This window comes from Bubalus kerabau, chromosome 9, assembly GCF_029407905.1.
Source record: "Bubalus kerabau isolate K-KA32 ecotype Philippines breed swamp buffalo chromosome 9, PCC_UOA_SB_1v2, whole genome shotgun sequence".
Taxonomy (NCBI): domain Eukaryota; kingdom Metazoa; phylum Chordata; class Mammalia; order Artiodactyla; family Bovidae; genus Bubalus; species Bubalus kerabau.
The window spans coordinates 82843360-82866656 of record NC_073632.1 but is presented as its reverse complement, the minus strand read 5'-3'; the positions used below and the strand labels follow the sequence as shown (position 1 = coordinate 82866656).

Sequence of the window (23297 nt, the reverse complement as noted above, 5' to 3'; positions counted from 1 at the left end):
GCTGCAGATAGTTTTTCCTAGTTTGCTATTCATCTTTTTAGTTTGTGACATCATTTGCCATATGAAGATGTTTTATTTTTATGTTATCAAGTTTATGTATTTTTCCTGTTTAGCTTTTAAATTTTGAGTCATAGTCCTAAAACTTGTCCTTGCTCCTAAGTTGAAAAGAATATACCCATATATTTATTGCAGATCTTCCCCAGTGGCTCAGCAGTAAAGAATTTGCCTGCAATACAGGAGCCACAGGAGACACAGGTTCAATCCCTGGGTCAGGAAGATCCCTGGAGAAAGACATGGCAACCCACTCCAGTATTCTAGCCTGGAGAAGCCCACGGACAGAGGACCCTGGTGGGCTATAGTCCGTAGGGTCGCAAAGAGTCAGACATGACTGAAGCGACTTAGCACATGAACACACATAAATTTATTGAGTACTTATATAGTTTCATTTTTTTCATATTTTATCAAATTTACAATGAAAAAGAACTTGCAGCAAAAAAGTTCTATTTTAAAATAGGGGCTTAAACACTTTCAAACTTCTTTCTCTGGTCTGGATTATATTCAGCCAGATAAGTTGACATACAAAGTCTGACATTCCAGAGGATTTCTTTATTCCTTGGCCTTCAAAAATACCATTTACTTCTGAACCTCCTCCCTGTCCATTTTTTATAATTAGATCTTATATCCAAACAGAATTTTTCTTGGTGTATGGTGTGGGAAATGTATCTAATTTTATCTTTTCCATATGGCTTTGTAGTTACTCCAATACCACTTTTGGAAAGTCCCTTTGATCCAATACTCTAAAAGTATGTTTCTTATACTAAATTTTCCTATGTAATTTGATCTATTTATGGATATTCTATTCTGTCTCATTGATTTATCTATTTATTCAAGAAGCAGTACTATTAATTTTAGAAGCCTTACATCTTTAACAACTGTAATGTCACAGAAAATAGCTGTGACTACTTGGGACAAAGTCACAGCTATTACTCTGGTGGAGTGACCTCAGCTATAGTTCCTGGCCTTTGAGGGTTCTTGGTTTCAATCTTTTCTGAGCCTGGATGCCAACCTGGCATTGATGCAAGAGTTCTAATATCCTCACAAAAAATTCATTTTTTGGTTTTGGTAGTCAGAGTTGGGTTTCCAAAACTCACACAAAAGGTCTTATTGTGGCTCTCTGTATTTGCCATGATTTGTTTATCTAAATTATATTAAAGAGATGCCTTTAACAGTAAGAATTGTAGTCCAAATGAGGGAAGAAGAAGGAGACACATTGACAGCCTGGGAAACAATGAATATGTGGGTGGGACATGGAGCAATTGGAGAAGGAAATAGCAACCCACTCCAGTATTCTTGCCTGAGAAATCACACGGACAGAAGAGACTTGTGGGCTACAGTCCATGGGGGTTGCAAAGAATTGAACACGACTGGACATTTGTCAGCATGGAGCAAAACCTGGCCTTTCTTTCATAAAACATGAAGAGAACCATTTCTCTGTATTAAAACTGCTATAACTTATTAAGACAGAAATAGAAACAAAAATGTTGGCAACTATACTTTTAAAAGAAGCATTTCAATGATTATGTCAAAAATCATTCCAGCCTGAAGAGACCTGAGATGCTGCAAGATCACTGCTCCTTCCTGAGACCAGGCTTGAAATATTCCAGAAGCATCTTAATTTCCTTTTGGGTTTAGGTACAGGGCTAAACATCTACATCAAGCCACGGTTTTCTTTCTAAAATATTGATCGGATTGTGTTACTCCTCAGCTTAAAACCCTTGAATGTCTCTTTTTCTTATGGGCTTCCCAGGTGGTGCAGGTGGTAAAGAACCTGCCTGGCAATGCAGGAGACCTAAGAGACACGGATTCAATCTCTGGGTTAGAAAGATGCATGGCAACCTGCTCCAGTATTCTTGCCTGGAGAATCCCATGGACAGAAGAGCCTGCTTAAAACCCTTGAATGTCTCCTTTTCTTATAGAATGAAATTGAACTTAACTTTCTTGAAGATGCTTCAAAATCTAGCCTCAGCCTCAGTTTCCATACTTGTTTCTGAACAACCATCATATCAGACATGTATTCTAATTGTAGTAGTAGTAGTAAACAAAATTGCTTTATCAAATTCTATAGGTATATTGAAGGTGTCCTGTGCTTAAATTTAATTAAATTATATCTCTGGGGGTGGGGGGTGAGGGTTCGGGGAAGGGTCTTTATTTGTGTACAAGTCCTCAGTTAAATCTGATCTGCACCCATGGCTAAGAACCACTGTTCCTTGTGTTTGCTGAAATGGATGGAAAGAGAGTTAGAAGCTGTTGGATAAGTGAAGAAACCAAGTTCATTTTCCAGGACTATAGATTTTTCCTGGAGAATTAAGAAATTCAAAACATGATTTTTGTATTAAAACAAACTGGCATTAATTATGAAATAAATGGCAAACATCAAGACAAAACAGAGGCATCAAACAGATATAAACAAACCGCATTCACCCTTGTGGACTTTAACGTCAAATTATTTCTCAAGACTTCACACTCCCTGGCTTGGAAGGGAGAAGTTTGGAAACACAGCTACTGTACACAGCTTCCAGAACAACAAGAAGAATGGTCTTTTGAAGTGATATTTTAATATTTAAATTTGACAGATAGACTATCTTAACTTCTCATCCTTCTTCTTTTAAACTTTATGCAGCTGTCAAACGAACTGGTTGTATTATGCATGCCTACTGTTTTTGATATGATTACCTCTTAACTGGTGGCTTGTTTTTCTATAAGGAGGCAACTGATAGATCTGGTTATCTCTCCTTTAGTGATATTAGTAACTATTGATCATCCATATCTGAATCCAAATTCACTGAGCTGCAAAATGAACTGCTCCTCACATCACAATGAAAAAAACAGACGTGATGTGATGGTCTTATCCTCCCATTACAATAAAGAGCACAAGCTCTATACTGGAACCCTGGTCTTGTTACTAACTCCTTATCTGACATTGGGGTCTTCCCTGGCGGCTCAGGTGGTAAAGCATCTGCCCTCTATACAGGAGATCAGGGTTCGATCACTGAGTCCGGAAGATTCCCTGGAGAAGGGATTGTCTATTCACTCCAGTATTCTGGCCTGGAGAATCCCATGGACAGAGGAGCATGGCAGGCTATAGTCCATGTAGTTGCAAAGAGCTGGACATGACTGAGCGACTAACACTCACTATTTCACTTCACTTATCTGACATCAGGTAACCTTTTCCCTCTGGGTTCCTGGAGTCCTCATCATAAAAATGTGAGATATGCCTATAAAGCCATTAGCATGGTGAGATGGGCATTTGTTATTTTTCCAAATGGAAATGGCTCTAAGACACATTTGATCATGTTATTACTAGAAAATGAACTTGGCATCAATTACAGCAGAAGTAACTTATTATGCAAAAATTAAAATGAGTACTTTGATTGTAGATTTCCCACTATCTGGATTTTACTCACTGCATCTCTTGAGTATTTTAACCTGCTTTATGGTCCTATGTATTTCTTGGAATTAGATATTGAATCTCAGCTTCGGATTCTGGGGTTTTGATGAGATTCACACCTACTGTTTTTGCTATGATTACCTCATAATTGGTGGTCTGTTTTTCTATCAGGAAGCACATGATAATTCTGGTTATCTCTCTTTTAGGGATATTAGTAACTATTGATCATCCATACCTGAATCCAAATTTACTGAGTTGCAAAATAGTGAACACCTCATGCAAAGAGTTGACTCATTGGAAAAGACTCTGATGCTGGGAGGGATTGGAGGCAGGAGGAGAAGGGGATGACAGAGGATGAGATGGCTGGATGGCATCACTGACTCGATGGACGTGAGTCCGAGTGAACTCCGGGAGTTGGTGATGGACAGGGAGGCCTGGTGTGCTGCAATTCATGGGGTCGCAAAGAGTCGGACACGACTGAGCGACTGAACTGAACTGAACTGAACTGAACTAGACTCTATATGTATTATATGAAATATTTCTATAAAGATAACATTCCCTCATCCACTGTCTGCTTACCCAGTAGTATTTCATTCTTTACACTTTTCATTTTGGTAGAAGAACTGCTATTCTAACTGAATACTTAAACACAGCACATTAGAGCTTTAAACAATTTTCACTTTAGCCTAATCCAGCACTTTTTTATGGATGAAGAAATAAACTCAAAGAGGTTACATCAGTTTTCCAATTTCTAAAAGTTCACGGTAGTTAGTAGAGTCTCAGCAGGATACAAGCCAATTTGTTTTTCAGTCGCTAAGTTGTGTCCAATTCTTTGCTACCCCATGGACTACAGCATGCCAGGTTTCCCTGTCCTTCTCTACCTCCTGGAGTTTCCTCAAACGTATGTCCATTGAGTTAGTAGGCCATTCAACCATCTCTTTCTCTGTTGCCCCCTTCTTCTCCTGTCTTCAATTCTTTCCCAGCATCAGGGTATTTTCCAATGAATCAGCTCTTTGCATCAGGTGGCCAAAGTACTGGAACTTCACCTTTAGCATCAATTCTTCCAATGAATATTCAGGTTTGATTTCTTTTAGGATTGAGTGGTTTGATCTCCTTGCTGTCCAAGGGAGAGTAAACACGGACATTTTAGAAATCAGTGAAGTAAAATGGATGGGAATGGGTGAATTTAGTTCAGATGACAATTGTATCTACTACAGTGGGCAAGAATCTCTTAGAAGGAATAGAGTAGCCCTCATAGTCAATTAGAGTCCAAAATGCAGTACTTGGGTGCAGTCTCAAAAATGACAGAATGATCTTGGTTTGTTTCCAAGACAATTTAAGGTGGGTTTATTTATAAAAAGACTAATTGCAAAGGTGTAGAGGAGTTACAGAGAAGCTTTAAAGAGCTGTGAACTCAGAGCTAGCAGCTTCAGAGCCATCATCATTTCTAGGTGTCAAAGGACAAGATAAGGGACAAGTATGAAATCGTGTACTTCCTGTAGGATCTGCCACCTTGAGAAGAGCAACGACTTCCTATTGAGCAACATGGCCAGCCTGACATAACTCATGAGTCACAATATCCCTCCTTCCTCAGATCCCCTGCCTAGACTCCCCATTGACCAAACCCAGTTGGTAAACAGAAAGCAAGGAAGCCCATTGATATAATTCATACAGGTTAGCCTCCGGAGGTAGAGACTATGCAGATACAAACGGAGAGTGTATCTAGAGAAGAGAACTCAGGAACAGGGCGCTGAGGCAGGATTGGATTCAGATTCTTGCTCCTACCCTACCATTCTTCCATGCGTTCAAATGTTTGTCTACATCCATGGATCTTATATTAGTAATTCACGGTCCAGGATAATGTCATCTTCCTCTGGAGTGAATTTTGTTTGTTGAATGCCTGGAATTTTCTTAATCCAGTTTCAGGGTTTGCGATTTATTTCCTGGGTGGCTCAGATGTTTGGAGGAAGAGTTGTTATCCACGAAAGGGTCATTTTGTGTCCAGTTCACACCTACTTCTAAACTATATCATCCTTGCTTTTTTTGCACCCTTCCAAGTGTCAAAAATATATAGTTCAGCCTCCTAGTTGCCTAATTCAGATTCATAAAAATTGTCAAGCCAAAAGCAGCCCCAACTGTAAGCACACCCTCTGAATCCCTGTCCTTTCTTTGAGAATCTGGTCAGATAGCTCCTCATTCTCTCATTAGTTCTTTGATACCTCTGTTTTAAATTTTATCCAGCATTCTTAGTCTTCTCTGGTGAGAGGGTTGATCGGTATTATTTAAATTGGTTATAATCAGAAGCAGAAATCTCTCCTTTATATTTCTCTAGCTCTTTTTCAGGAAAAATTTTTACCTTTACCTGTAGGTGTTCTCAAAGGTGTCCCAAGGATAATCTCTAAGTGGAAGTGTGATGGATTCTGAATGAGGGTATATTTTCAACCAGTAAACTTCAGCTCTGCTGCCATGCTTTTTTTTTTTTTCATGAAATGTTCTATATTATACATCACAGCTGCCAATCTGCTTCCTGAAGTTTTCAGCTTCTTAATAACACCAGAGATTAAGGGCACAGGGTGGAGTTAGACTGACATGTGATTGCCGAGATGGAAGTGTGAGTCTAAGGGCCATTGAACACAGAGTATTTTCCCAGTGTATCATAATTACAGAAACACCTGTGCTTAGGAGTTTGTACTGATACAAAGAAAATTCATGTAGCTTAATGGTCTGGAAGGTCCTTCATCTCAGCCTCAGCCTCCCATGCCTTTTTAAAGTATAAAGATGTCACAGGGGAATTCCCTGATAGTCTAGTAGTTCTAGCTCTATGCTTCTACTACAAGGGGCATGGGTTTGATCCCTGGTCAGGGAACTAAGGCGATGGCACCCCACTCCAGTACTCTTGCCTGGAAAATCCCATGGACGGAGGAGCCTGGTAGGCTGCAGTCCGTGGGGTCACTAAGAGTTGGACACGACTGAGTGACTTCACTTTGACTTTTCACGTTCATGCATTGGAGAAGGAAATGGCAACCCACTCCAGTGTTCTTGCCTGGAGAATCCCAGGGACGGGGAGCCTGGTGGGCTGCCGTCTATGGGGTCGCACAGAGTCGGACACGACTGAAGCGACTTAGCAGCAGCAGCAGCAGGGAACTAAGATCCCACATGCTCAGTAAGGCCAAAATAAATTTTAATAATTAAAAAATAAAGATGTCACAGACTATTCATGATATTATAATTCTATCATTCATTCAGTATGGTTTAATCTTTGCCAAGAGCTTCTATCGAGGCCTCTATTTGTGGTAAGGACCTAAACAACATGTTACTTCTCTATTTCCTTGAGTTCTTTTTGTCCCTGATGCAAAATGCCAATTTGTGAGCTTGCAATAAACAATGTAATCCCCTCAATTCCTATTTTTTTAAGTTAATATACCTAGAAAGCATTGTATTTGACATATTCCTCTGAAATGCCTTTACTGAATTAATATTTAATATTATGACCTTGTCTTTAAAAATATTAAATCTAAGTCTGAAGAACATATATACTTGTTACAAATCCATATTCAACTGCATTGTATTGCCCAGTGTCCTCCATATCAGAGTCTATGTAATAAAGTCTTTATAGAATTCAGTGCCAGATTAAGACTTGACTCTTTATATGAATATGTGTACTTTTATGTACACACGTGTTTTCTTTTTAAGTACATTTTTATGTACTTTTATGTGTTTTCTTTTTGACAAAGCACAGAGCTAAATTTAGCAATCAAATTTTTAATTTATCCTAGCTGCTTGATACCTTTTACTAGCTTCCTTGTTCATTTCTGATACTTTAAAACTATATTTACCTTGTTTTGTACATAGCATTTAATACTTTTTGGAATTAAGAGTATATAATATTCCTATTTATCTACCTGAGGATGCAGAGAAAGGGGCAAATCTGTCACCTAAAGTAAAAGCTAGTTAGCTAGAAGACACCTGTCCGTTTCAGGTTTAAAGTTTTCCCTTTTATCTCTTCAAGAGTAAACCTGGAAGCCCAAGCCAGGCAATGATTTCTCTCCTGTCCACCACTACCATGTTAGATGTGCTTTTGGATTAGAAAACCCTGCTCCTTATATACAGATGAATTGCAAAAAGCAACTTCTGGGTGATCCAATTAGAAAAAAGCTTTCATTCCTGCAGACCCACAAGCCCTGAGGCAGGCATGGTAAACTGAAGGCTATGGGGATTTCAGCACCACACCCATGCCCTCAGCATGGTGTCCCTGCCTACACAATTTGACTTGTGTAGGACTCAATTTGAGTTGTGAACTGAACTATTTGAATTTATACACTTTGAACTGTTCATCAGCTATAAAAATGTAAATTTCATCTGGATTCATCTAAAGCAGGCTGTGTATGATTAATCAGCTAAACCATGCTCGATTAGGTGGGAGAGCCTTGGGACCAAGAACTGCTTTTTCTTCCACATTGTATTGGAGTTTGGGTGCCAGTAATCAGTAACATCTTTGAAGATATTAAATCAAGTCTAAATAAAACAAAGTGACCACAGTAAAACAAACTATGTATGAATGATGACTCTGAAAAAAACTGGAAGGGAAGCAAAGGTGACATAGTCTAAAAATTACGGTTTTTAGAAAATAGTTTTATGAATACTCTTGGGCCTTGTTTGTGTAGTTAAATGCTATTTGAGAATTTGGGCATTCTAATTTTCCAGATATGGTCCCAAAGACTCTCCTGCATTTGTTGTTTTGGGTCAGGATAGGGTAGAGGATTGTATACTTTCACAGAAGTTTAGAGGTTTGACAAGTTGTTGGAAATATTAAAGGATATATATTTATTAGTAATCCACCCATGTTTTGTTTCTGTATGATCAGCGATTCATTAAATATCTATTTTCCTATGGTATCAAGTTCAAAAACAGATGTGGATCACATAGATTTCAGTTTCCTTACTAGAAGTTTACTTCCATTATTTTACAAATCTTTAGAAAAAGCTAAGGTCATTTGGCTTCATTGAGGATACAATTGTGCAGATACAATTGTTCAGCTGCTAGGTGTTTCCCCACATTATTTCCTTTCTTCTTTTAACCCTTTCCTACTTAACTATTTTATCCTCCTTTCCCCCTGTTGTTTAGTCGCTAAGTCATGTGGGATACTTGCAACCCCGTGGACTGTAGCTTGCCAAGCTCCTCTGTCCATGGGATTTCTCAGGCAAGAATACTGGAGTGGGTTGACATTTCCTTCTTACCCACTCAGGGACAGAACCCACCACTCCTGCACAGACGGATTCTTCACCACTGACCCACCAGGGAAGCCCCGCTTCCCGCCTAGCTTGCATGTAATTTGCAGTGTTCTTCTACATTTTTCATAGAACTTAATCATCTCGGTTCCTGGAGATGTAAAGTCCAAACCTGTTTCTTTATTTCACTGTAGGTTCCACTGGTTCTCCTAAAGTTATAGCATTCTGGAGAAGTTCGCTGAGAACTTGCACATATGTTTTTACTTTCCAAATAAGTAGATACTCTGATTGCTCTTAAGCAAGCCAGGCATTCCCCGATCCCCACCCCTAGTGCAATTAAAAAAAAAAAATTGAAGTAATTGCTTAATTTCCCTCTTTCATCTGGCAGATAGATGATTTGCCAAGTCCAGGGTGGAACCGGTTTTCTATCTCAGGTAAGTATACGGTGCGTTGGGGGAAATTTTACGAACTCAAATGGGAATGCAAATGCTATACAGTTCAGCACTTGGAGCTAATCATTCACGACAGCAGAGCTATTGAAAACTTGAAAACATCTACCAGGGGCAGACCCGATAAATTCAGCCTGCCACTCCCGGAGAGCCACTGTCACCAATACACCATTCTCCAGTTGAGGCCGCCTGCAGGACCGTAGTTAAAATCCTCGGGCCTAGCGCCACGCGGGTCTCCCCACGCCGCCCTATTGCTCCCCGCGCCGCACATGGGACCCGACAGCATCGCGGAGCTAGGCCGGCACCGGCCGGAGGAGGGCGCCGTGGTTACGGGGAACGTGGCGCGTGCCTCCTGGCGCTGGCTGAGAAGACCCGAGTATTCGCAAGAGAGACTTTTTGGGGGGCCATCCTATAGTCGCGTGCGCTCCGGGCTTTTGCATACTCCAGGTTATCTTGGGTGGGGAGCCCAGTGGGTGACGGAGGAGAACCTTGGCCTCGCGCGGTGCTCCGGGCTGGGCTGCGGTCCGGGAACCGCGACGCGGTCGGTTTCGTCCGGACTCGAGCTTCCCAGCAGCGCCCTCCCCCGGGGCGGGCCCAGACTTTCAGTGCCGCGACGAGTGGGCGGCAAAAAGCCGGTGGCGGACCTGGCGAGCGGCTGCAAGGAGCGGCGAGACTCGAGCGACCGGCTAGTGCCGGGACGAAGCGGCCGCGGCAATCGGAAGAGAACGGGGCCGGGGCAGGAGGAGGAAATAGAGCCGATGAAGGGGAGCTGCCGCCGAGGAAGGAGGCGGATCCTTTCGGCGGCCGCTGCCGCTGTTCCGGGACGCGGTCCAGGGAGTCTGCCCGCCCGCGAGGTGCTGGCCAGGTAGCTCCCCACCCAGAGGGCGCCCTCCCCGGCCCCTCCCAGGGTGCCCGGCACGGAAGGAGCCGGGACCGCGCTCCCCGGTGGCCAGGGCGCACCGCACCCGGAGAGCGGCGCCCTTGAGCCGCACCGCCTAGCAGGTTCGCGAGCCGACTTGTCCGCCGGCCAAGAAAAGGAAGCGCTGTCCCTTCCCGCTCAGCCGGGCTCCCCACCCCTTGTACTCTACACCCTGCAGCGGGCGAGCGGCGCGGCCACGGAGGCGCCGAGGAGGGGCGAGCCGCCGCCGGGCAGCGGCGTCCCTTCGGGGGAGAGGGCGCCGGAGAGGAGGCGGCGGCGCGGCGCGGAAGGCGCGACGCGGGATGGCAGCTGCTTAGCCAGGCGCGCGCGGAGCAGCCCTGAGCTGTGGCTGGCCAGACGGTGCGGCTGGGCGGGCGACGCCGCCGCGGCAGTCAGGCCGGGAGAGATGAGCGCGGAGGCGGGCGAGGGCATCACTTTCTCCGTGCCACCCTTCGCCGAGGGCGGCAGCTACCGTAGGGGAGGAGCGGCGACGGCGGCCGAGGGCGAGGAGAACCAGCTGCCACCGCCGCCACCGGGCAGCTTCTGGAACGTGGAAAGTGCCGCCGCTCCCGGCGCCGGGTGTCCCAGTGCTACCTCCGGGAGCAGCGCCACCCGGTGCCGGGGCAACTCTGGGGGCGGAGGCGGCCGACGGACCACGGTGGCCTATGTCATCAACGAGGCGAGCCAGGGGCAGCTGGTGGTGGCCGAGAGCGAGGCCCTGCAGTGCCTGCGGGAGGCGTGCGAGACGGTGGGCGCCGCCCTGGAGACCCTGCATTTTGGGAAACTGGACTTTGGGGAAACTGCGGTGCTGGACCGATTTTACAATGCAGGTGCGTGCGATTTAACAATGCAGGGCCCCAGCCTCCGCGGTCAGGGGCCACCGCTGAGGGAAAGCTGTTGTTTCCCACCCCACCCCCCCGCCCCCATAGGAAAAATCGATCAGTTTCTGGGCAGCAGTTGAGCATCTTACTTATTTACTTCTTGCCCCACCTTAGGGGCAGCGAGCGGCGCTGCGTGACTGCTCGGGTCGCTCGCAGCTCGGGGCAGAGTCTGACCGCCCGGCCGCCGGCCCGCGCTGGGAGTCCCGGGGTGCGTGTGGTCCTCTTGAAGAACTTCTGTTCGCCTGCAGTGCGAGTTATTTGTCCCAGTCAGCCCTGCCTTATTCAGTGTTTTGGTTTCTCTTCTGTTAGATTTGGCCCACATTTTCCTTCTATATATACCTGTGCCTGTTTTAGAAGATGTCCTCATTTTTTTCCGTGTACTTTTGAGAGTACAAAAATTCTGACTTCTGCCACGCAGCCAGCTGCACGCAGAGCGGATCTGTGTGAATTTGCATGTTATGTCACGATCTTCCCAGCTCCCTTTCCCTGAAGTTTAGTGGCTTGATTTCCCATCTCTTACCAATTTGAATTTTCAAGTAATTACTTTCAAAAGCAACTTTTTAAACTTAACACTAAACTTGCGTGATATCTCTGTTGGAATTTTGGTGAAAAAGAGCAGAGTCTGTTTTTCTTGACTCCATATACCCCCATGGGCTGGCAAGTAGATAATTTAACATTATGTAAAACGCTGATACGCAGTTTTAATAACTAAGTTAGATTGGCCATTGAAGTGTGCCCATTAAAGTGACTGCTAGAGTAATTCATGAAAAAAAATCTTTTCAGCCTATTACAGATTTCAGAAAGTGTCACTGCAATTCAAGTGACTGAAGCAATTTGCTATCTGTTAGCAAATGTTAGAGATAGAAGCATGTTATTGAAATTAACCTTTAGCACCCTGTACAACCAATGTTGAGAATATATACATATTTATTTTTTTATAAGTGTGGGCATAAAATTTGATTTAATGGTGCTTTCAGACAATAAGTTTCTTGCATTGTGATCACATAGAAGGTTTTATATTCCAATCTTGTTTCCAGTTCTGATTCTCTTCAGTCTTTTCAAAACACCTGAAGAAGGCTTATTTCAGTCTTGGAATTCAGCCAAAACTGAATATTTTAAGAACAAGAACTTCATGTTAAGGAAGCCAGATTGAATAAACTAGGATTTGCTGTTTCTGGTGTATTTTACCGTCTTAGTCTTCATAACTGGAAATGGGTAGAATATAGTTTAGCTTGGTTGTGTGACTTGCTATAAAAATTACATAAATATTTCTAAAAATTACAGCATTTTTATTTTTGGGTTATAATTTGGAAAAAGCGTCAAAGAACTGAAAGATATATGAGGAGTACACCCAATGAAATGCTAAACCTATTTTTATTGTTTTGATAGATTGGGTATTTTTTTTATAAAATAATCTTTAAGCTAACTTGAAAGACTTTCCTAACAAGGTTCACGTAATGTTTATTCTCCAAATACTATCTCTGGGAAAGGGAGAGAGAAAGATTAGAAGGTACCAGACATTTGAAATGTACCTCATTTAATACTCCAAACAAGCCCATGAGGGAAATACTTAGCTATCTTCTTAGATGAGAAAACCAGGGGCTCCATCACTGGCTCAAGGTCATGGGTAACAACTGGTCAATGGAGGGTCCCACTTTGGGTACCTGACTCTAAAAGGTCTGGCTTCACCCTTGCTACCTCCATTTAGCTGGACTGATTTATTCTCAGAATTAAGAGAGGGAAACATCAAACTCGTGGTGGAGAGCTGGCAGGGACCTTGTGAGCCATTGTGTGCAATGTGGAATAGTTGGGAGGAGGGCACATTCTAGGGAAACCAGTGTTTCCGGGCTAGCTCTGTCCCATCCGACTGGTGAGCTCAACCTAGGCAGGCCCCAGTTTCACCCCTGCCTATGACACGAACCCTCAGGTCTCTCATTCAGCAAGAAAACGTTGAAGATGTGACAGAATGAAAATGGTATCGGTTTTGTTTTTCTAAACTGAGGGAGGCCAAGGTGAACAGTAGTAGAACTCAACTTCTGATTTCTAAGAGAGCACTTGCTTGTCCTCTGTAAAGGGCCAGATGGTATAAACGTTTTAGATTTCGCTGGAGGTGTCTCTCACACCTCCTCAGCTCTGCAGGTGTTACTCAAGAGGAGCCATAAAGAGGATCTAAATAAATCATCATGGCTGTATTCCAACAAAACTTGGTTAATAGATGTTGTCAGATTTATGAAATTTATATCTCATATTATTCACAAAGTGATATTCTTTTGATTTTTTCTTTTTTTCCTCAACCATGTAAAAAATAGAAAAACCATTCCTAGCTTGCAGGCCTTGCAAAAACAGGCCTGGTAAGGTTTTGGCCCCATGCTGACCTCTTCTCTACATCTACTACTGCCACTTGAAAGTTGAATCGTTATGACATAGTGGGAAGAACTTTATCCCTCTAGTTTGGTCTGCGTCTTTATCCTGACTCTGCTCTGAACCATGTAATTGTGAGTAAGGTCCTTTGTCTCCTTCAGTGGCCTAAACAATTGGATCAGGGATGGAGGGAGAGAGGGGAGATGAAACTAAATTTCTAGGATTCTCTCATGTAATCCTATGAGTTTGCAAAGGAAGGCAGCAAGGTGGGCTAGGACAGAGCATCTGAACAAGAGTTTCACGATCTGGATTCTGGTTTTGGTTCTTCTCTGCTGCTAAGTCACTTCAGTGGTGTCCGACTCTGTGCAACCCCATAGACGGCAGCCCACCAGGCTCCCCCGTCCCTGGGATTCTCCAGGCAAGAACACTGGAGTGGGTTGCCATTTCCTTCTCCAATGCATGAAAGCGAAAAGTGAAAGTGAAGTCGCTCAGTTGTGTCTGACTCTTAGCGACCCCATGGACTGCAGCCTACTAGGTTCCTCCATCCATGGGATTTTCCAGGCAAGAGTACTGGAGTGGGGTGCCATTGCCTGGAGCAAATCATTTAAAATCTCAGAGAAGAGTTGTAATAACTGGTCTCTGAGATTCCCTCCAGCCCTAAATTCTGTACTTTAAAATTATAGCAGTATTGATTTAAAAAGGAATCACTTCAGTTCATAGAGATGAATGAACCGCGTGTATATATAATGTTGCCATCTCCAGGAGCTCAGGGTTGCTGAGCAGCACAGATTCAAGTGCAGATTCCTGGTTGTGAGCGTCCTTGCGGAATGCTTTGGGCTTCTAGGAAGTAGCCTCTAGAATCAAACTGGAAGAAGGGTGGGTCAGAGGTGACCCCTAACCTGAGATAGAATGGTAAACAAGGAGGATTTACAAGGGCCTCAACATTTAAAATGGAATGTTGGCGTTGAAGTAGTTTGATTACATTTTTACAAGCTTCTGCTCTCTATGTGTACGGGGGTTTTCTAAAGAGTAGATTGCAGTTACAGGTTTTCACTGATTTTTCCTATTTGATTATTGTTCAACTATAATCAAGTTTGTTCTTTGACTACCCTTGTCATTCTCTCTTTCATTTCCATCTTGAAACTAATGTTCTATCCAATATTTTATGAAAATTCATCATATATACAAGACTATGACTCAGAGATGTCAGTTGACAGGCTAATAACACCCCTTCCCAGACCCCTGCATTGTAGACAGTAAATTTCTAGAAAAGCTAAGTGATATCAGTGATACAAATGTCGGTGATACAGATGTTAGTGATGCAGAGCTATTCCACTGAGGTAGATAGGCCCCAAATGGCAGGGAATCAAATTTTTTTAAAAAAATGAACACTACTTTTGCAAAGTATAGCTGGGATAGACTTTATTATTCCCCTATTTGCTTATGAGAAAACTGAACCATAAAGGAGTTATATTCATTCAGCCTAAATGATTTAAGGTTGCTGCTTAGAACCAGAAGCACACTCTTTCTTAGAAACAGTATTATAGATGGTGGTTAGATTTGGGTCTAGCCTGTAAGAGCCCTCCTTACTCAATGTACTTGAAGTCTGGAGCTCCTTTGTCTATTTAAGCAGTAAAATTATGTTGCTGGCCAACCTAAAACTGAGACTTGTGAGTCCATCTTGCCCTGAGTTAGAATTGGTAACTTGTGTTTACCTAGCTTCTGGTAGCGTCTTGGCTGGATGTAGGAGTATCACTTTGGATTGGTGGTGTTAGAAGGAGAGGCTGTGGTGAGACAGGGGACAAAGGAAGGCTTGGGAAGTTTCGGGGAGAGGAGGGAGGTGAGAAACGGTGAGGGAGGAAGAAGGATGTTCAGCGAAGGAGGAAGCAATGTCAGCAGGAGATCTAGGAACACTTTAACCTTCATCCCCTCCAAACCTATTTATGGTCCTTGAATTCCAGCTGATCTAAGACCCAGGGACAGTGTTCTGTTCACGGCCACCTCACTCCTTCTCAGGGGGCTCACAATTGAATGGCTGCCTGTTTCCCCCTTCCCTGCCTCCACACTGCGCCCCCCCCGCCCCCCACCCAAACTACCATTGTATCCCCTGGCCTTTCTCTTAAGCAGGCTTTCTGTAGATTGCAATCTCTTACTCAGCCTATCACCCTACTGGGTGAGTAGCAGCAGTGGGGAACAGGAAGGAAACATATGCAGGTCAAAATTTTAAGAATTTAGGCCTTATATTTTCATCTGTGTAGTGTTCCCGCCTTGCTTGTGATAATAGTCTCCTATTTGGCCATGTCACTGGACAGGCATCTGAACTTTCTGGGTTTGGTTTCACTTGCTTCCAGCACAGCTCCCTAGGACTTCCAATCTTATTTGATAACAAAACAAAGCAAACATAACCTTTGTATCCTGTATATCTCAGAATGAGAAGTTCCTGAGAGTCTTCCAGCCCACTTCTGCATCTTCTGCTTTTAAATCCAATGAAGCTTTTATCCATACTGTCTCATATACTTGAAGAAGGTGGTGTCAGTATTTCCTAAATAGTGGTTCCCATGAACTGGTTTTTAAAAATTTGAAGACTGACATGAATTTGTCATGATTTTATTTTTCCAAGTAAGGATATTAAAAAGAAAAAGAAAACTCAAAAACCAGCCAACTACTGCCACTATTTCTTAAAAAGACATTCTTTTTAATGTTAAATTAGGGAAACATAGTCTTAAAACAAAGAATAGCTTTTTACATACAGTAAATATATGGGAAAATGCATTTTATTTTTCCTATTTCTCCATGATGGATAAAAAACTCTATCATGCCAATCAACAGAATGCTGTTTGAGAACCTCTGATCTAGACCACCTACAGCCCCTTCCCACTTCCAGTCAGTCTTTCTTCAACCAAGGAACAAGCCTTAGAAAATTATAAAGAGAGCAAATGTTGGCAAACTCATAAAAAAAAAAAAAGGGTCTAGTTTAGGAAGGGGTTAAAAAAAATTACCCCAGTGGGGCCACGCTCGTGTTTTTTGCTGGCATATCATTGCCACCCTGTGGGAGCCCAGAGCACTGTGCCTCCTCTTGCTTTCTTGGAGGCAAAATTTTCCAAAAAGGATTTTACTAGAAAATTAGAAAAAAAGCAAAGCTAAAAAGAAAACTCCAAAACACAAAGTACACTTGTTTGTAGAGCACTCATTTCTTACCCCAAATAGTCAAGTGCAGATTGTCATCATTGATCCTGCTTCCCAGGCTCCTGGCTCCTTGGCTCAACTTGGTCACCTTTGGTCTGCTTCATAGAGTCGTCAGTTGAGAGTTACAGTCGGTTCCACCTCTAGGTGAAGCCTAATTATAGGCACACAACTTGGCTTTGTCTCACCAGTGGCCTTGGCTGCTGCCAGCCTTCTGGGAGTCCTCTGCTACGAAATAGTTCCCCTCCGGTGGCGGGGACTGTCCCCTGCTTCCTGTTTTGGAGGCCTGGTTAGCGGCCCGTTCAGTTCCTGTTTCTGGTTTGCAGGATAAAACTGGTTCACGGCTTCTTTGTGGACCAGTGGGAGATCGACAAGCACAAAGCCCAATGAATATGCGAGTTTCCACCAACAGGTACCAACTGGTTCTGCTTTGCAAGTAGTTGTCCCAAGTGTTCCCTTCAAGCAGCACCCCACTCTGCCTGAGGCAGGATGAGAGTTGAGACTGTAGTAAGTGAGGTGGGAGTAGACAATGTTGCAGGAACTATAGCTTTGCGGGTATCAGGAAGAAACCAGTCACCTTGGGAAAGGTACATCTTCAAAAAAACCGCCTCACCATCCTATAAACTGGATATAGTTAAGTGGGGAAACTGGCTTTGTTTAAGAAAGATTCCCCTTATTTTCAGGGAGCAAAGTTCGATTTGCAAGTTTTATTAATGGCATAAAAGAAAAATAGGAAAGCAGAGCAAAATGATAAATTATTTTAAAATCCACTGATGATTCTAATACACTGACTGCTTTCATTGTTTTTATATATTGGCTTTTATCTCTGGCTGGAGATGCTGACTTAAGGAACTCATCAAAATATGTGTCAGATTATTAGAGAAGGAGACAGGGTATGAGGCAAAGCTGATTTTTAAAGTCTTGTCGAATTGTACCAACAAAAATTTAAAACGAGTACCTAATATCTTAATGTGAGTTTTATTTTGTAATTTTTTTTCTGAAGAAAATATAAAAACTAAAAGATACAGAATCCAGGCTACCTTGTGGCAGTCTTCTTAGGAGACAGAGAAGAGAGGAGAAAAAAATTTAAATGTTCTTAGAGTCTCCTACTAGAAATCCTAGCAGAGCCAATCTGTGTAACTTAAATGCTTCAGGAGTTGCTCAATGTAGCAGTAAACATTTCATTACATGCCAGCCTTTTCTGTTACAATAGGTAATCAACAATGGGCAAAGCAATTGCCTTTGGTATATGATTCATACAGGAAGCAAGTTATATTCTTTGGTACAGTAAGGCTCTAAAAGTACTTCTGACCAATTACATTAGTATTTCCCAACACTTTTAGTCTCTTCTAAGACCTCTTAAGTGGAGAAGGCAATGGCACCCCACTCTAGTACTCTTGCTTGGAAAATCCCATGGACGGAGGCGCCTAGTAGGCTGAAGTCCGTGGGGTCGCTAAGAGTCAGACATGACTGAGTGTCTTCGCTTTCACTTTTCACTTTCATGCATTGGAGAAGGAAATGGCAACGCACCCCATAAGAGACAGAAATGGAGCGGAACTACCCTAGTGAATTATTAGTGGATGTCAGGCCATTTGACTATTGACTCCAAACCATGTAAAACTGGGTATTTGCCAGGTGGTGGTTTAGTCGCTAAGTCGTGTCCAGCTCTTGCGATTCCATAGATTGTAGCCTGCCAGGCTCCTCTGTCCATGGGACTAACCAGGCAAGAATACTCTGGAAATCTTCCCAACCCAAGAATCAAACCCAGGTATCCCGCATTGCAGGCAGATTCTTTACCGACTGAGCTATGAGGGAAGCCCTCTCTTTGAGGGCTTCAGAATTCACTGTCCTTTCAAAATCTTAGTTACTCCTATTTCTTATTTGAAAGTCACCCCCAAAGAATTAATAAAAAACCTAGGCTGTGACATGTCAAGTACCTCTTGATATCACATTCAGTTCAGTTGCTCAGTCATATCTGACTCTTCATGACCCCATGGACCACAGCACACCAGGCTTCCCTGTCCATCACCAACTCCCGGAGTTTACTCAAACTCATGTCCATTGAGTCGGTGATGCCATTCAACCATCTCATCCTCTGTCGTCCCCTTCTGCTTCTGCCTTCAATCTTTCCCAGCATCAGGGTCTTTTCAAATGAGTCAGTTCTTCACATCAGGTGGCCAAAGTATTGGGAGTTTCAGCTTCAGCATCAGTCTTTCCAAACAGTTTCTTGTGACAAAGATAAATTTAGAGCTGAGGCTATCGAGGACCAGGAGCATGATTCCTGCTGTCTTGGGGACATGGCAGCTCTTACTTACCTCTCGAGTGTTTTCCAGGTTTATAGTTTGTTCACACCGGGGTGTAGGTGATGTCATGTGGCTAGATGAGGGTGATAATGTAAATGTGTGTTGTTTTATGCAATGGAGTCCTCTTTTGATTATCTTATGTGCTCCAGAAAATACATAAATGTGGCAGTGTAGTTGCTCTATATGTCACAGTGGTGAGAAAACTCCTCCTTGGAGAAGGGTATTTGACTTTGGCCAGAATAAATCAACTGGCTGAGTAGGGAGTCAAACTCATGTCTTCAGAGTTCCGAATAATCCAGGTGTTTTCCCCTTGCAGTGAAAAACGTTTCAAAACACATATGCTGTTTAAGAGGATCAGTTCTAACATCTTGGTCCATGATAAGGAGAATTTGAAGAGCCAAGATGTCTCTCTCTCTCTTTCTCACACACAGGGACACACACACACACAACAATCAGGAATGCTGAAATGATTTGCTAATAGATGCCAAACTGACTAATGTGCTGTAAGACAATTCTATAAGTGTAAATGTTGGAGCCATCTTTTCTACAGGATGGAAATCAATTGTATCTCTACCAAAGAATATTTCTTTATATTGCTGTGGACGGATATTATTTGCATTACTATCAGTTTTATACAACTTAATGTTTATCCCCAAAGCATTATCAAATGGTTTTATCACTAGAAGAACAATCAAAGGTTTTTTTTTTTTTTAAATCCGATAATTCCCAGGGCCAAGTCAGAACCAAGTCAGAATAGACTGGTATGTTGCTTACAGTGTCTGCAAACCCAGCTTTACTTATATACCGGGAAATCATTATTACTAATAGGAACTTCAGTAGTCCTGCTGCTACTGCTGCTAAGTCGCTTCAGTCGTGTCCGATTCTGTGTGACCCCATAGACGGCAGCCCACCAGGCTGCCCCAACCCTGGGATTCTCCAGGCAAGAACATTGGAGTGGGTTGCCATTTCCTTCTCCAATGCATGAAGGTGAAAAGTGAAAGTGAGGTCGCTCAGTCGTGTCCGACTCTTTGCAACCCCACAGACTGTAGCCTACCAGGCTCCTCCGCCCATGGGATTTTCCAGGCAAGTGTACTGGAGTGGGGTGCCATTGCCTTCTCCCTTCAGTAGTCCAGACACCTTCAAATAGGTTTCTCTTTTGCAAGAAAAAAATGCTTATATATTTTAGAGGACTGGCAAATTTGCTATAAAACTCTACATACCAAATATGTTACTTTGATCTTTGTAGTTTAAGGCCATTGAACCAACCAGTGCAGTTGCTCAGTCGTGTCCAACTCTTTGCTACCCCATGGACTGTAGCCTACCAGGTTCCTTCATTCATGGAATTTTCCGGGCAAGAGTACTGGAGTGGGTTGCCATTTCCTTCCCAAGGTGATCTTCCTGACCCAGGGGTTGAACCCAGGTCTCCCGCATTACAGGCAGTCGCTTTACTGTCTGAGCCACCACAGAAGCCCAATTTAAGGCCAGCGCTACCCAAATGAACACCATGTGTTACTGTGTGCTGGGTGCCATACCAATCACTCTGCATTCCCAATCATATTCCTTATTTAATGTTTATGAGTTAGATGGCATCAATAGATCAGTTTTACATATGGGGAAATTGAGACCCAGCAGAGGTAATCACTTTCCCAGTGCCACTTGATAGAACCAAGTTTTGAATCTGAGGCTGTCTGATCCCAGAGTCTGTTCATTTATATATTGAGAAATGAGAATGTATTTAACTCATGGGGCTGTAATAGTTGAATAAAAATGAATATGGTTTCTTATCTCACAGCATATATGGAAATCAGATCCAAATAGATGAGGGACTTAACGCTGAGAGGCAAAATTCAGTCTGTTCATTTTTAACTATGCTCTCTTGTCTCTTAGAAATAAATTTTTCTGTTTGAGAACATTTAAATTACAGCCTTTTCATCATAGACATTAAAGTTGACTACTTAAAAATCTGCAAGATTTATTTCTAAGGTCTGCACAGAATTAGGCTGAGTGTAATTTCTGCCTTTTATGATCTTTCAGTCTGCCCATTGAATTCAACAATTTAATAAGTAATTATTTAATAAGCCTATCAAATGCAAGGTGATATTCTAAGTAGCGAATAAGTGAAAAATCCAAGGAAACTCTTACGGACTTCATAATATGGGTGATTTCACAGAATGGGACACATGAGAACAATGTACATTACTGTGAAAATAAATGTGAAAATGCATTGAAGACCAAAAGCTTACACATTTGTAAACTATGCATTAGGCACTTCATTTATTTTTATATGAAATCAGTATCATGTTCAAAATTATGTAAATAAGTACTCAATTGTATTAAAAAACTTTAGGGTCTTTTATAAATATTGACAGAATCTCACTAAATTGACCTCAGGGAAGTATTGTAATTAATTCTTTAATGAAGAAGAATTTTTATATTCTTACTTATAGAAACAAGTAGAGTTACTACCTGAGAATTAGAATCTTTTTTCTTATATTTTGGTTTTATAGTAGTGAAATTTGATCTGGCTCAAAATTCTTTTGTATTAGTCCTTTTAGTTTGTGAAAAAAATTGAGGCTATTTTAGGTAATTGCAACATACCAGTGGTGTAGTAACAATTTAAGATTCCTTAGGTGTATAGTCCATGATTGAATTGTGTTGCTTATTTGTTGATAATACCTGGGGTTTATGTATGGTCCTTGGTTGACAGGAAATTTGGCACCCCACTCCAGTACTCTTGCCTGGAAAATCCCATGGATGGAGAGGCCTGGTAGGCTGCAGCCCATGGGGTCGAGAAGAGTCGGACACGACTGAGCGACCTCACTTTCACTTTTCACTTTCATGCATTGGAGAAGGAAATGGCAACCCACTCCAGTGTTCTTGCCTGGAGAATCCCAGGGACTGGGGAGCCTGGTAGGCTGCCATCTGTGGGGTCACACAGAGTCGGACACGACTGAAGTGACTTAGCAGCAATAGCAGCAGCAGTCAGGTTGAATTCAGAGTTACTGAATGGCTTGTCCAGAATGAGCCTGTTAAACAAACAGAATTCCATTTAGATAATGGAATTTGAATGGCAGACATGTATTATATACAGTGATGCATGCAGGACTGTATCTGTATTACGATATACATAAAAATGACTAAGTTTGAAATCTGGGCTACCTTTGAAGTTCCTAATCATAGTTACTAATGTATACTTTACATAACCTTTCTAATTGTTTTTGAGTCACACGCATACAATTGATGTATGTTAGCTCTATCAAGACAATTTCTAGAAATTGATCTTGGGAAACTAGTTGTGGTTGATCCAGTGAAAATTCAGATAATTAGATCTGGACAGTAAGATTTTAGTTTTTTGAAACTAATTCTTGGTCCATTTACTGTTAACTATTTATATACAGTCAGGGTAAGAAAAGCTTTCTAGGCCATATAGAGGGGCAGAATCTGGCTTTACAACCTAATGTATCGCTTTGTGTGTGTGTGTTGTTAGTTGCAAAACAGGATTGGGATGTAAGTTGCTTGGCTTGACCTAGTGAAATTCGAGAACAGTGTTGTAGCTTGCGTGTGAGTTATGGTGAGAATAGTTGGCTTAACTTTTCTTGCCCAGCAACTTAGTACTGCCAATAGCCTAGGTGCTTAAAGTACATTTGGCAGTTGGTAAATCTGAAATAAAGTTGGAAAGGAAATGCTAGGCTTGACTCTAAACAGAATCCTAGATTCCTCTTTCCTTTATAAATGCAATAGTGTAGAACATTTATTTAATCATTAAATATGACACGTGAGTGGGTTACCAAGGACTGATCCTGCTGTGTTTACTAGAATGTTGACCTGCATATCTGCATTTGTTTTGTTTCCAAAGTCTAAAATTAAGGCTTGTCAGCATTATGAAATCTTTTGCACAGTCAGCTATGCTTTTGACTTAACATTTAATTTCCAGGAGTATTTTGTTAGTGTTGACTGGTCCTTCGAGCATATATTCAAATGAGTGGCACACTTGGTCATAAGTGTTAATTTTGATTGATTTATGTCACATCAAAGTTGTTGTTGTTTAGTTGCTAAGTTGTGTCTGATTCTTTTTGAACCCATGGACTGGGTAGCCTGCCAAGGTCTTCTGTCCATGGGATTTTCCAGGCAAGTAGATTTTTTTCAGGCAAATGGAGTAGGTTTTCGTTTTCTTTTCCAAGAGATCTTCCTGAGCCAGAGATCGAACCCAAGTCTCCAGCATTGGCAGGCAGGTTTTTTACCACTGAGCCAGCAGGGAAGCCCTCACATCAAGGTATAAGTGACAAAATCTGTATTTATCACAAACATAATATATTTACGAAGTTCACTTTTTAAGGTTCTTTTGAAGCAATGAGTTAGATGCAAATATGTGCCAATTAAGAAGGTAAATTACAGGAGCATTTACAAGCTGCTAACATGTAAATATTCATCAGTATTCATGAATAATAGGGTTAATGAATGGCTTGCTTGGATTTATGGAATGTTTAAAAATTCAGACAAAATTCTGTTTTTGATTCTTTGTTTA

At 42.2% G+C, this 23297-nt stretch overlaps 1 protein-coding gene across 2 annotated transcripts in view; it reads left to right on the top strand.

The window, feature by feature from the left end:
• Positions 1–8737: 8737 nt before the first annotated feature.
• Positions 8738–23297, top strand: part of MAP3K5 (mitogen-activated protein kinase kinase kinase 5) — a 227165-nt gene continuing 212605 nt past the window's right edge. The window contains exon 1 of one of the 2 annotated variants that reach the window (XM_055535729.1): positions 8738–9110. Coding sequence is in view for 1 of the 2 variants with exons in the window: in XM_055535728.1 (XP_055391703.1) it covers positions 10451–10874 (424 nt within the window). In the remaining variant the exon portion in view is untranslated. Of the gene's footprint in view, positions 9111–10052; positions 10875–23297 lie in introns of those variants that run through there. The other variant, XM_055535728.1, reaches the window with a different exon arrangement.